Source organism: Armigeres subalbatus, chromosome 1, assembly GCF_024139115.2.
Source record: "Armigeres subalbatus isolate Guangzhou_Male chromosome 1, GZ_Asu_2, whole genome shotgun sequence".
Taxonomy (NCBI): Eukaryota; Metazoa; Arthropoda; class Insecta; order Diptera; family Culicidae; genus Armigeres; species Armigeres subalbatus.
The window spans coordinates 46198465-46213235 of record NC_085139.1 but is presented as its reverse complement, the minus strand read 5'-3'; the positions used below and the strand labels follow the sequence as shown (position 1 = coordinate 46213235).

At 44.7% G+C, this 14771-nt stretch overlaps 1 protein-coding gene across 1 annotated transcript; it reads left to right on the top strand.

Annotated features, from left to right (window-relative positions):
• Window positions 1–5050: 5050 nt before the first annotated feature.
• LOC134206133 (uncharacterized protein K02A2.6-like) lies at window positions 5051–6215 on the top strand. Its single transcript, XM_062681821.1, has 3 exons — window positions 5051–5124; window positions 5218–5617; window positions 5742–6215. The coding sequence occupies exons 1-3, from the start codon at window positions 5051–5053 to the stop codon at window positions 6213–6215; spliced, it is 948 nt and encodes a 315-aa protein (XP_062537805.1).
• Window positions 6216–14771: the final 8556 nt, after the last annotated feature.

The following is a 14771-nucleotide window of genomic DNA, read 5'->3' as shown; positions in this document are numbered from 1 at the left end:
TTCCTCCAGGAATTCCTCCGGGAGTTCCTCCAGGAATTCCTCCTGGAGTTCCTCCAGGAATTCCCCCGGAGCTCCCCCAGGAATTCCCCCGGAGTTCCCCCAGGAATTCCCTCGGAGTTCCCCCAGGAATTCCCCCGGAGTTCCCCCAGGAATTCCCCCGGAGTTTCCCCGGAGTTCCCCCAGGAGTTCCTCCAGGAATACCCCCCGGAGTTCCTCCAGGAATTCCCCCCGGAGTTCCTCCAGGAATTCCCCCCGCAGTTCCTCCAGGAATTCCCCCCGCAGTTCCTCCAGGAATTCCCCCCGGAGTTCCTCCAGGAATTCCCCCCGGAGTTCCTCCAGGAATTCCCCCCGGAGTTCCTCCAGGAATTCCCCCCGGAGTTCCTCCAGGAATTCCCCCCGGAGTTCCTCCAGGAATTCCACCCGGCGTTCCTCCAGGAATTCCACCCGGAGTTCCTCCAGGAATGCTTTCCGGAGTTCATCCAGGAATTCCTCCGGGAGTTCCTCTAGGAATTCCTCTGGGAGTTGCTCCGGGAATTCTTCCGGGAATTCCTCCAGGTATTCTTCCAGGAATCCCTCCGGAAGTTCCTCCAGGAGTTTCTCCAGGAATTCTTCTAAAAATTTCGCCAGAAATTCCTCCGGAAGTTTTTCCGGGAATTCTTCCGGAAGTTGTTCCAAGAATTCCTCCGGAAGAACCTGCAGGAATTGCTCGGGGAGTTCCTCCACGATTTATTCCGGGAGTTTCTCCAGGAATTCTTCCAGGAATCCCTCCGTAAGCTTCTCCAGGAATTCCTTCGGAAATTTCTCCAGTAATTCGTCCGGAAGTTCCTCCAGTAACTCCTCCGGGAGCTAAATGAGGAATTCTCCAGGAATTTCCCCGGCAAACGTTAAAAAAAGGCGGAACTTTCTAGGGTGAATTTCTAGAATTGATTACATTTACAGATGTTCCAGAGTTTCTGAAGCATCACTTAGTGGCCTCTCGAGGTCAATGGATAGTTGTTGCAAAGATGTTGCTCTCATTTTGATACAAACATTGTTATGTGAACCAGCCGCTACTTTTTGAGGGCGCATTTCAAAATCTGGATTAATCTGGATGTTCCGGAGTTCCTGGAGGATCACTAATTGAATTTTGAAGTCTTTGAAGTTGTGGTTTTCTAGGACGGAATTTAACAATTTTCCACTTCTCTGGATGATCTGAAACTTCTGGAGGGACACTTATTGACCATCCGGAGTCGATGAGTGTTCTATGCATTGATTTTGCTCTCACATTACGTCAACAATCGATTTATAAAAAAATCATAGCTTCGAACGACGAACTTGTTCAACTGTTCCAGAACTTTTGAAGAATCACTTGGTGGCCATCCAGAATTAATGAGTCCTTGTATTGATTTTGCTTGCTCATGGCTACAACACTCAATTTCTAAAAAGTCGCATCTTACAAGACAAATTATCGGAATCGGCAACTTCTCTGGATGATTTGGAGCTTTCGTATGACCATATGCTGGTCTTCCGGGATCCATGGGTGCTCCTGGAAAATGATTTTGCCCTTATATTGCTATTCTAAAAATTAACATTGGGAATAAAGGTCCTTAGATCATTAGAAGATTGGTACCAATATTGTTGGGGTTCCATTGAAAAATGCTTATGACCTCTCTCGACCCCTCTGGTAACCTGTTCCGATGGGGACAAGAAGGCACATCGAGGACCAAGTGCACTCTTATGTACTGCATAGGCCACTCCGGCCTTTGTCTGAGAAAATAAAATAAATAAATGATACCCATTATGCTCGGAATCTATTGAAAAGTGTTTCCCTCGTCCTGGAATGGAACTCGTCCTGGAACGGAATCTATGAGGTCAGTATGTCTGGTGGCCTAAAACAGTAAGAACCAATTTGCTGATGCAATTTCTAGCAGTTCGATACCCATTATGTGGTTCCATTGAAAAATGCTTATAAAGGTCATAATCATAGTCGTAGTCGACCCATTTGGGAACCTATTTTGAAATGCACACAACCTCATACCATGAAAATGGCCAACCACTGCTCCATTACTAGCATTTGTCAATATATATCAATAACTCCGTAAAATTTGATTCTAGGTTGAATAGAATCGAAAAACATTCGAAAACGACTGAAAATTAAAAAAAAATCGGTATATTTTATCTTATAACCGAGTCAATAAAAACGTAAAGTAAATTTTTCGATTATTTTTAAAAAAACAACTCTTTAAAAAAAAACTTTCTGGTCCATCATTTCTCCATTATGACCTAAAGTGCGAAAAAGTACATATATTATCTGCTACAACATATAAAAAAATAAGAAATATTGAAAAAAAATCGTTTTCGTGAAAATTTATTTTCCAGGTTTTTTTTTTCAATGATTGGACGATTTTATTTCACAGTGTATATTTTTTTCACATAATTCTAGTGAATACCTGAAATATTGCCGAATTCACCAAAACGACCGGACAAGCCGTATTAAAGTTATATTTTTTTGAGGGGGAAGGGTAATGCCGAAACCCATCTGGACGAAAGTCATTTGGCCGAAAGGGTCGTTTGGCCGAAAGGATTATTTGACCGAAAGGGTCGTCTAGCCGAAAGGGTCGTTTGGCCGAAAGAGTCATTTGGCCGAAAGGGTCATTTGGCCGAAAGGGCAATGTTATCTCCCTATAAGAATCGAGTTTACTGGCAGCAAAAAGTGCGGTGTGTCGTTTCCTAAAGGGAGCGCTGTGTGTAATTTTGGGCAAATGAGTTAATAAAATAATCGCACTTAGCAAGCGCTGTCGATAAATTGCAGCACAGGTCACAGCAACCTTAGATATGCACAAGTGAACATTTTCAGAATTTCAAAATTAAATATTTTACAATTAACGTAATTCTACGTCCAATTGGCGGTCGTGTCTACAACCTTCTACTTTTTCCTATTAAACTTCCCGCGAGGCCACTGCTTCAAGGTTGCAGGGATGTTGAACCCTTCTTCTTCTTCTTATTGGCATTACATCCCCACACTGGGACAGAGCCGCCTCGTAGCTTAGTGTTCATTAAGCACTTCCACAGTTATTAACTGCTAGGTTTCTAAGCCAGGTTACCATTTTTGCATTCGTATATCATGAGGCTAGCACGATGATACTTTTATGCCCAGGGAAGTCGAGACAATTTCCAATCCGAAAATTGCCTAGACCGGCACCGGGAATCGAACCCAGCCACCCTCAGCATGGTCTTGCTTTGTAGCGCGTCTTACCGCACGGCTAAGGAGGGCCCCATGTTGAACCCTAGCAGCACAATTCAGATCGTTTTGGTCACAGCAACTCATATATGACCGAATTTAATCGTATATGAGTTATAATTACACTTATACAACATGTGTGTTGCTTGGGAATTCTGTCGCAACCGGAGAGCAGTCATGTCAGGTATGTTTAGAACCTCATAACCATTAGGACTCGGTTTGTGTGCGTTACAATCACCCCTTGACTGACGATCAGGAAGCGTAAAATTGATTTTTTGACGTAGAACTACGTCTGTCTTTTCCATAATTACACTTTACGATTGCAAAAAATCGAAAAACGTCATGAAAATATGATAGAATTTGATCGTTAATATCTCAGCCGTTTCTCGATGGATTTTCAATTTTCTTGGACCATTCGATCAAGGAAGAGTCAACGCTTCATACCTGAAGTCGTTTTTTACGCGATTATTTTTTCACGATTGGCTTTCCATGTGATTTTCACTCGAATTTTGGGATTTCCGCGTTCTTTCAGACATATTTTGGGATTTACGCGGTTTTCACGTTGTTTCAATTTACGCGGCCCGTATCCTCCGCGTAAAAACCGATTTCAGCGTGTTACAATATTTATGTATATTTACTATTAAGAACTTGCCAACAGTTTAGCCATCGGTTTCGGTGAATCAGTCAATGTCGTAAGTGCATCACAAGCTTTTGCCTTTCTCGTATATTTTTTTTCTCATAGCACTACATTTCAACTGAAACTTGGCCTGCTTTTCAACTTAGTAATCTATTAGCATTTCTTTAGTTATGTTAGCCACGAACATAGTAGTCAATGATTACCACCAGTCGCGACCCTAGCGACCAGTTCAGCCATAGCAACTTGATAATCAACAAATGTGAAAATTGATGACTTTGTACCCGACCATCCTACAATAAAGTCGTATTTAAAGTACAACATTTTGGCGACGAGGATTTTTTTCAAGATGCCTGGATCCGGCGACTTTCAAGTAATCTACCAGCAAATCCTGCGGCAGAATCAAGCGATGGCGAAGCAAAACACCCGGCTGATGGAGATGATGGAACGTTTCGGCAATCAAGAAAACGTTTCCAATCGGTCGCCGGGCAGCCCGGAGTTCATCATCGAATCTCTGGCCTCCAACATCCGGGAGTTCGTCTACAATCCAGACAACGGGCTCGTTTTCGACCGGTGGTACCAGAAGTACGAAGACCTTTTCCTCAAGGACGGAACGAAGTTGGACGATGCGGCGAAAGTGCGGTTGCTGTTGAGAAGCCTTAGCGTGACAGTGCACGACAAGTACGTCAACTTCGTGCTTCCAAAGCACCCCCGTGAGTACTCGTTCGATGAGACGGTGAAGAAGCTGACAGAGCTGTTCAGCGTCCGAATCTCCCTGTTCAGCAAGCGTTACCAGTGCTTCCAGCTAACGAAGCACGACGCGGACGACTTTCTAACGTACGCTGGGACGTCAACCGATGCTGTGAAGACTTCGAGCTCAGCAAGATCACGGCGGACCAATTCAAGAGCCTGATTTTCACCTGTAGGCTCCGATCGTCGAAGGACGCAGACATCCGAACGAGACTCCTATCCAAGCTTCAGGCTAACGCGGCAGATGAATGCACTCTGGACTCATCACGGAGTGCCAACGTCTGCAAAACCTCAAGCACGACACGGCCATGGTGGAACACAAGAAATCGGAGAGTACCATCTGCGCAGTCAAGCAGAACAAACCTCCAACGATGACACCGAGTTCCAAAGAGAAGAAGAATACGAAGTCCAAAGGTCCTAAAACACCCTGCTGGTAGTGTGGCGGAATGCACTACGTCCGGGACTGCACCTATACGAAGCACGTCTGTCGGGACTGCAAGCAAACCGGCCACAAAGAAGGGTATTGTGGCAGCTAAACATCGAAGGCGGCACTCAAGAAGAAGAAGCACGTGAACGGAATTTTCTCCATCAACCAGGTCAGCTGCACTTCTAGACGGAAGTTCCTAACGGTGGATATCAACGGGTCTCAAGTCACTCTGCAGTTGGACATCGCGTCCGACATCACCATCGTTTCGAAGAAGCAGTGGAAGAAGAACCTGGGCTCGCCAACGCTGACTCCCACAACACGGACTGCCCGGATTGCGTCGGGTGACGCTTTTCATCTACTTGGTGAACTCCGATACCCAATCAAACTCGGAGGTGTCACCAAAACCGCAACTTTCTACGTGACCAACAACTGCATCAACCTGATTGGTCTGGACTGGATCGAGCTGTTCAAGCTGTGGGACACCCCGCTACCTGCAACCACGTCCACGTTGCCGATGGTCAATCAAGTCCAAGTTCAAGAACGGCCTCGGACACTGCTAGAAGATGAAGGTCCGACTCTATCTCAAGTCCGATGCCAAACCCGTTTTCAAGCCGAAGCGCCCAGTTCCTTTCACGTCCATGGAGAAGATCGATGCGGAGCTGGACTGACTTCAATCACTGGGCATCATCACGCCTGTCGATTTCTCGCAGTGGGCTCCGATCGTCGTAGTGAAGAAGCCCGGAGGAAAAGTACGAATCTGTGCCGATTACTCAACTGGACTGAACGCTGCCCTGGAGCACAACAATTACCCGCTACCGGTCCCTGATGAAATCTTTACCAAGCTCAATGGGTGCCGGTATTTCAGCGTCGTCGACCTAAGTGACGCCTATCTTCAAGTGGAAGTTGACGACGACTCGAAGCAGCTGCTCACAATCAACACGCATCGAGGTCTCTTCCGCTTCAACCGGCTCGCACCAGGAGTAAAATCCGCTCCCGGGGCCTTCCAGCAGTTGATGAACAGCATGGTTGCCAATCTCGAAAGAGTGGACACGTTTCTGGACGACATCTTCGTGGCCAGCAAAACCGAAGAGGAGCACCACAAGATGCTCAACGCACTGTTTCAACGCCTTAAAGTCTACGGTTTCGTTCTGAGGGAAGAAAAGTGCAACATTCTGCAGCCGTAGGTAAAGTATTTGGTGCACATCGTAGACGAGAACGGTCTCCGTCCAGACCCATCCTAGGTGGAAGCCATTGTCAAGATGCCACCGCCCAAAGATGTCACAACTCTACGCTCGTTCCTTGGTGCGGTGAATTTCTACGCAAAGTTTGTTCCGGAGATGCACCAACTGCGGCGGCCGCTCGACGCGCTGCTGAAGAAGGATGCCAAATTCGTTTGGAACAGCGAGTGCCAGAAATCGTTCAGGCGCTTCAAGGAAGTACTCCAGTCGGATTTACTTCTGACACACTACGATCCATCACTAGACATCATAGTTGCTGCCGACGGCGACGCCTCGCAGTCCGGAATCGGTGCCTACCTTCTACACAGGTTCCCCGATGGCTCACTCAACGCTGTTGCATACGCTTCCCGCTCACTCACCCCGCGGAGGCAAATTACGGACAGATCGAGAAGGAAGTTCTTGCTCGGACGCAAGTTCACCATCAGCCATTCCTGCGGATATTCGGACACAAGAAGGGTATTCCGGTTCACACGGCCAACTGCCTTCAACGTTGGGCCCTGACGCTTCTGCGCTACAACTTCGACATCGAGTACGTGTCCACCACGCAGTTTGAATATGCCGACGTACTGTCCCCCCTCATCAACGGTTAAGTCAAACCAGAGGAGGACTTCATCATCGCATCGATTCAACTGGAAGACGACATCGAGATTCCACTCCAGGAAGCCACCAGTACGCTGCCAGCTACGTTAAAATCGGTGCGCGGCGCTACTCTCCAGTGCCCGGTTCTCCAACAAGTGATCCAGTACAACCAGCGTGGATGACCCTCCAAAATCGATGACATCGCTAACCCTGAAGTTCGCCCTTTCTTCGCTCATCGAGACGCTCTATCGGTAGTGAAGGGGTGCGTCATGATGTCCGTCATGAATCACCGTTTGGTGATTCCGGACAGTTTTCGGCAGCGGATTCTCAAGCAACTCCACTGAGGACATCCGGGAATGGAGCGGATGAAAGCTATCGCACGTAGTCACGTGTACTGGTCGAGGATCGATGACCACATTGCTGATTTTGTGAAGAGATGTGAAAGCTGTGTCATACATTCGAAGACACCGTCTAAGGTTCCGCTACAGTCGTGGCCACTCGCTCAATCTCCCTGGGAGCGTATCCACATCGACTTCGCCGGCCCAATCAACGGTCTGCACTTCTGCACTGTTTGCCCGTTTTGGCGTTCCCAACGTCATAGTCTCCGACAATGGAATGCAGTTCACGTCGAAACAGTTCGCGGTTTTGTGCAGGAAGAACGGCATTCAACATTTCCGGACATCGCCGTATCACCCACAGTCTAATGGCCAGGCGGAGAGATTTGTGGATACCTTCAAGAGGTCGTTGCGCAAAATCAACGAGGGGGAAAGTATCTCGGAATCGCTCCAGACGTTCCTCCAGGTCTACCGAACCACTCCCAGTTATGAATGGCAGAACTCTTTCGCAGCTGATGCTTGGTCGAAACATCAAGACGGTTCTCGATCTCCTGCATCACAATCAACCGAAGCAAGTGGTTCTCAATCAACGCCAAGACGAACAGTTCAATCGGAAGCATGGCGCAACTCCTCGTGGCTTCCGAAAAGGCGACATGGTCTACGCCAAGGTCTACCGCAGCAACACCAAGTGGCAGTGGGCATCCGGCGTAATCAACCACAACGTGCTACTGGATGATTGGCATGGACGGAAGAAGCTCATCAGATCGCACTCCAACCAGCTCAAGCATCGTTCCTGTGAAGCAACAACCGGTGCAGCAGATTCCATACCACTGGGTATCATGGTGGACATGTTTGGAATTCAATCTCCTGGACCAGCAGTACAGCCCGCTCAACAAGGTCAAGCCGAGCAGGAACCACTTCCTGTTCCATCAACCTCCAACGTCCGATCCCAGGTCCAGCCACGAACCGAGGTGCAAGTAGTGCTCGCGGTTTCCAACCAAGAAGTCGAAGCAGGTTCCAGTCAACTCGATGATGTTCCCGAACGCAGTCGCATCCAGACCGACCAACCAGAACCGGAGCATGAAGAAGATAACCAGCCACCTATAGATCCCGTTCCAGAACCACCATCGGTCCGGCCACAGACCACAGAGAGTGATCCGGATGCCGTCCAGATTCGAGCCGTACCTGTTCTGGAAATAAGAAGGGAGGAATGTTAGCCACGAACATAGTAGTCAATGATTACCACCAGTCGCGACCCTAGCGACCAGTTCAGCCATAGCAACTTGATAATCAACGAATGTGAAAATTGATGACTTTGTACCCAACCATCCTAGAATAAAGTCGTATTTAAAGTACAATAAGTTATTAATTGTGAATCAAAATTTAATTGTTACCTTCTTTTTCAATAGTTGGTTTAAAAATTATATACATCACCAGGGTTCGTAATGCTCATTCAATCTCAGGAGCAAAAGATATTTTAGTTACTAGATAAAGATTGTCGCTTCGGTTCCCTTTGTTCTGCTGTCCGGAACATGTTGGGTACCAAGCTGTCAAATCGTATGGATTTTCCTTCTTTGACATTTAGCTCCCCTATCCTCGCCAGCAAAAGATGTTCCGGACAGCGACGACAGCGACAATCTTTATCTAGTAACTAAAATATCTTTCTCAGGAGCACATGATAAACAACGAAAACGGATTCACCCTGGGCTTGAAAAACGTTTGCTTTGATCTCGTCGAACAGAAAAATCGAAATCCTGTACATTACATACAGCTACGTAGTTCAACGTCACCTTTGCGAACAGCCCGATTGGGCTGTACCTTTAAGTTTTTTTATGAACAGAAAACATTGAATGTCTCTTTCAATGTCTTTCTTTCTTCCTACCATTTCGTAGCAACTTAAGAGCTGAGCAGAAAAGATACGTTTGCGTACTTTTTGAAACTGTAAAAACACACGCAAACATATCCATTCTGCTCAGCTCTTTAAACTTCAATAGTAAATAAAATTAACTGCTCGAATGATTCACCTGGTCGACTTGAGTATGAATGCCAGATCATAGCTTGCAACAGTTGGTATTCATTTTTGCTTCATTAGCTGTGATAAATGTCTAAAGACTTTGAATCTTAATTGTCCCTGTTAATTAACAAAATCAACAACTTCAAGCTGCATACCAACAAGCGTTTGGTAAAAAGTTTCAATCAACTCACAGTCCGAGTTAATCAACCGCATTGATTAAACCACCCCCGGTGGACGAAGCGATTTACGAGTTTCGATTTATCATGGAAATTACCGGAATAATTGATTATCTCATTAAATCCGTCAAAATTAACTCGAAATGTGACACGTAACATAGCGTGTGATGAGGACGACGGTCGCTCGCAGTGACATGGGAGACCGGCACGAGATTGAGCAAAAAGCTCGACATTCGGTCGCAGCTAAAATTAATATCGTCCAGCCATATTTCATCAACTGCCGCGTCGACGACGACGCAAGAAAAACCCGCCAACACCTCTTCGGTTGCTTTCACATCTCTTCACCCGATCTAAAGCGCTGTGCAGCTTTGCGAGCTGGAAAGGGCCAGGGTGCGGAGGCGTAACAAGAGGCTTTGGAGCGATAAAACATCCGAATGAAATGTTGGGAAATATTTTTCTCGCCTCAATTGGTTCCTAGCTCACAGGCTGGTTGAAGAAACTTGCTGAAATGGGTGACAGGGCTGAGCCGAAGAATGCGTGTTGAGTAGATATGCTTCTTTCTGTTGTAGTGTGCAATGTTTTAGAAGCGATCTCTTGATTTTCAGCAATAATTCCCAATATCCGTTGAAAGGATTAGGCGTAATTTTTCACTCACTTGCCTGTTGAGCAAACAAGGGAAGTCTCCGAAAAGCCATCCGTCTTTCAAGACATTGAATCTTCGCCGGGGCAATGAAATGGGGCTCGTTAATCACCACGCCAAATGAATGTGATGTAATGAAGTTTTAAAGAGGATCCACGCTGGCAGGAAATGAGGAGCAGATGTGTCAAAAATGAATGGCCTGCCTGCCGGTTTTGCGGATGAAGGGGGCATCGGATGTCCGCTTGGTTGATGAGTAGGTTTAATCTGCAAAGATTAAACTGGGGCTATCAAATGCACGCCCGCACACATTCATACCATTCTCACCCGTCTGGAAGGCACACATGCTCGCATTCACACTCGGCATCCATGCAGAAGGAAAATTCGTGGCTTAGGGATTATTGACAGATTAGGCTGTCGTTTGCGATTTTTCTCCTCTCTTGGGATATTTGCCGTAAAACGGTGAACATTCATTAGGGGTAAAATGGGATTTTCCATGCTTACAGGCCTTATTCCGCTAATTGAGTTGTTTACTGGACTTGGGTGGCATAATATGAGCGGAATTCGGCAGACAGACAGACAGCAGCGATATGGTAGTTATGATGAGTTGGAACTTTTTATTGCCAGCATTTCGTGACTGGTGTTTGGCGAAGCGGAACCCATATTAGGGGATATGGTTGCAGTGGAATAGCGAGTTTTTCATGTACCTAATTGATGTCTTAGAGAGGAGTTTAGTTTTACTCATAAAAATTGCTCGTAAATATGACTTGAAGAGTTATGAGAAAAATAAGTTATCTGGCTCTCACGTTAACTTATTATGATGGAGTTTTCGTGAGAGACGATTTATAGCCTGTTCTTACATACCAATAGACCTGTCGTATAACATCATGATATGGCCGTGTTTATGCTAACAAATGGCTTTTCAAAGAAAGATTAAGGGCTGATCTTCTTTACGCTTTTCATTGTGCAGTGGAATCATGTTTATCATGTAAGCCAAAATGTGAGAAAATATTCTTAGCTGGTTTGTTTCAAGAATAGAAGTTGCAGCGAGATTATTCTTATTGGGCACATTGTTCGTTTTGAATAAATTTTTAACTGATTTGATGTTTGATCAAGAGAAATAGCAGTAGGTACCGAAGAAAATTAGTTTCATTATTTCAGTTTCAAAGATGAGCTGAACACGACGGAAATTCTCAAGTGACTGGGAACAAAGGAAAAAGTGGCTCGGATGAGCGGAACTGGACCAATCTGGTCGCCGGTTTCAACGGAAAAGCATTTTTTTTTTAATTCTTTATTAGGGTGTTTTTTTATTCTAGATTAAGTTCAACACCGCGGAACAGCAATATCGCATGAGTGACACTGGACCAATCGAATAATTGTCCAGCAATAAACCCTTCCAGGAATTGGCGGAACCTTCGGGTAAAGGTGACCTTGACCAAGTGATGGGTCAACCTCGGAAGAAAAATATTTCTAACACTGTGGTCTTGGAAAAGATTGTTTGGCTGCCTTGAAGAAGGAAAAACACGATGTTCAATTTACAAAGGTGTGGGACTGTAATCGACATTTCAGCGGAGGTGAATTCCTGGGGGCATTCGAAATGATTTCCTGAGGGAATTCAGAATGAATTCCAGGGGGAATTCAGAATGAATTCCAGGGGGAATTCAGAATGAATTCCAGGGGGTATTCAGAATGAATTCCATGGGGAGTTCAGAATGAACTCCAGGGGGAAATCAAAATGAATTTCTGGAAGAATTCAGAATGAATTCATGGGGGAATTCAGAATGAATCCCTGGGAGAATTCAGAATGAATTCCTGGGGGAATTCAGAATGAATTCCTGGGGGAATTCAGAATGAATTCCTGTGGGAATTCAGAATGAATTCCTGTGGGAATTCAGAATGAATTCCTGTGGGAATTCAGAATGAATTCCTGGGGAAATTCAGAATGAATTCCTGGGGGAATTCAGAATGAATTCCTGGGGGAATTCAGAATGAATTCCTGGGGGAATTCAGAATGAGTTCCTGGGGGAATTCAGAATGAGTTCCTAGGGGAATTCAGAATGAATTCCTGGGGGAATTCAGAATGAATTCCTGGGGGAATTCAGAATGAATTCCTGGGGGAATTCAGAATGAATTCCTGGTGGAATTCAGAATGAATTCCTGGTGGAATTCAGAATGAATTCCTGGGGAATTCAGAATGAATTCCTGGGGAATTCAGAATGAATTCCTGGGGAATTCAGAATGAATTCCTGGGGAATTCTGAATGAATTCTGGGGAATTCAGAATGAATTCCTGGGAATTTAGAATGAATTCCTGGGGAATTCAGAATGAATTTCTGGGGAATTCAGAATGAATTCCTGGGGGAATTCAGAATGAATTCCTGGGGGAATTCAGAATGAATTCCTGGGGGAATTCAGAATGAATTCCTGGGGGAATTCAGAATGAATTCCTGGGGGAATTCAAAATGAATTCCTACGGGAATTCAAAATGAATTCCTGGGGAATTCAAAATGAATTCCTGGGGGAACTCAAAATGAATTCCTGGGGGAATTAAAAATGAATTCCTGGGGGAATTAAAAATGAATTCCTGGGGGAATTCAGAATGAATTCCTGAGGGTATTCAGAATGAATTCCTGGGGGAATTCAGAATGAATTCTTGAGGGAATTCAGAATGAATTCCTGAGGGAATTCAGAATTAATTCCTGAAGGAATTCAGAATGATTTCCTGAGGGAATTCAGAATGAATTCCTGAGGGAATTCAGAATGAATTTTTGAGGGAATTCAGAATGAATTCCTGAGGGAATTCAGAAAGAATTTCTGAGGGAATTCAGAATGAATTCCTGAGGGAATTCAGAATGATTTCCTGCAGGAATTACGAATGAATTCCTGGGGGAATTCTGAATGAATTCCTGGGGGAATTCCGAATAAATTACCGAATGAATTACTGAATTCAAAATAAATTCCTGGGGGAATTCAGAATGAATTCATGAAAGGAATTCAGAATGAATTCCTGGAGGAAATCAGAATGAATTCCTGGAGAAATTCCGAATAAATTCCTGGAGGAATTCCGAATGAATTTGTGGAGGAATTTCAAATGAATTTCTGGAGAAATTCAGAATTAATTCCTGGGGGAATTCAGAATGAATTCCTGGGGAAATTCTGAATGAATTCTTGGGGAAATTCTGAATGAATTCTTGGGGGAATTCAAAATGAATTCCTGAGGGAATTCCGAATAAATGCCTGGAGGAATTCCGAATGAATTCCTGGGAGAATTCCGAATGAATTCCTGGGGGAATTCCGAATGAATTTCTGAGGGAATTCAGAATGAATTCCTGGAGGAATTCCGAATAAATTCCTGGAGAAATTCCGAATGAATTCCTGGAGGAATTCCGAATGAATTCCTGGAGAAATTCCGAATGAATTCCTGGGGGAATTCCGAATGAATTCCTGGGGGAATTCAGAATGAATTCCTGGGGCAATTCAGAATGAATTCTTTGGAGAATTCAGAATTAATTCCTGGGGGAATTCAGAATGAATTCCTGGGGGAATTCAGAATGAATTCCTGGGGGAATTCCGAATAAATTCCTGGAGGAATTCCGAATGAATTCCTGAGGGAATTCCGAATGAATTCCTGAGGGAATTCCGAATGAATTCCTGGGGGAATTCCGAATAAATTCCTGGGGGAATTCCGAATGAATTTCTGAGAGAATTCAGAATGAATTCCTGGAGGAATTCAGAATAAATTCCTGGAGAAATTCAGAATGAATTCCTGGAGAAATTCCGAATGAATTCCTGGGGGAATTCCGAATGAATTCCTGGGGGAATTCCGAATGAATTCCTGGGGGAATTCCGAATGAATTTCTGAGGGAATTCAGAATGAATTACTGGAGGAATTCCGAATAAATTCCTGGAGAAATTCCGAATGAATTCCTGGAGGAATTCCGAATGAATTCCTGGAGAAATTCCGAATGAATTCCTGGGGGTATTCCGAATGAATTCCTTGGGGAATTCAGAATGAATTCCTGGGGGAATTCCGAATGAATTCCTGGGGGAATTCAGAATTAATTCCTGGGGGAATTCAGAATGAATTCTTGGGGGAATTCAGAATGAATTCCTGGGGGAATTACGAATGAATTCATGGGGGAATTCAGAATGAATTCCTGGGGGAATTCAGAATGAATTCCTGAGGGAATTCAAAATGAATTCCTGGGGGAATTCAGAATGAATTCCTGGGGGAATTCAGAATGAATTCCGGGGGAATTCAGAATGAATTCCGGGGGAATTCAGAATGAATTCCGGGGGAATTCAGAATGAATTCCGGGGGAATTCAGAATGAATTCCGGGGGAATTCAGAATGAATTCCGGGGGAATTCAGAATGAATTCCGGGATAATTCAGAATGAATTCCGGGATAATTCAGAATGAATTCCGAGGGAATTCAGAATGAATTCCGGGGGATTTCAGAATGAATTCCGGGGGAATTCAGAATGAATTACGAGGGGAATTCAGAATAAAGTTCGGGGGAATTCAGAATGAATTCTGGGAATTCAGAATGAATTCCTGGGGAATTCAGAATGAATTCCTGGGGAATTCAGAATGAATTCCTGGGGAATTCAGAATGAATTCTGGGAATTCAGAATGAATTCCTGGGGAATTCAGAATGAATTCCTGAGGAATTCAGAATGAATTCCTGGGAATTCAGAATGAATTCTGGGGAATTCAGAATGAATTCCTGGGGAATTCAGAATGAATTCCTGGGAATTCAG

Excerpts from the sequence above, each read along its gene's own strand:
- LOC134206133 (XM_062681821.1), top strand. The coding sequence starts at position 5,051 with ATGCACTACGTCCGGGACTGCACCTATACGAAGCACGTCTGTCGGGAC. Across the intron at positions 5,125-5,217 it reads CAAACCGGCCACAAAGAAGG|ACGGAAGTTCCTAACGGTGG; the intron begins GTATTGTGGCAG and ends CTGCACTTCTAG. Across the intron at positions 5,618-5,741 it reads AAGGTCCGACTCTATCTCAA|TGGGCTCCGATCGTCGTAGT; the intron begins GTCCGATGCCAA and ends GATTTCTCGCAG.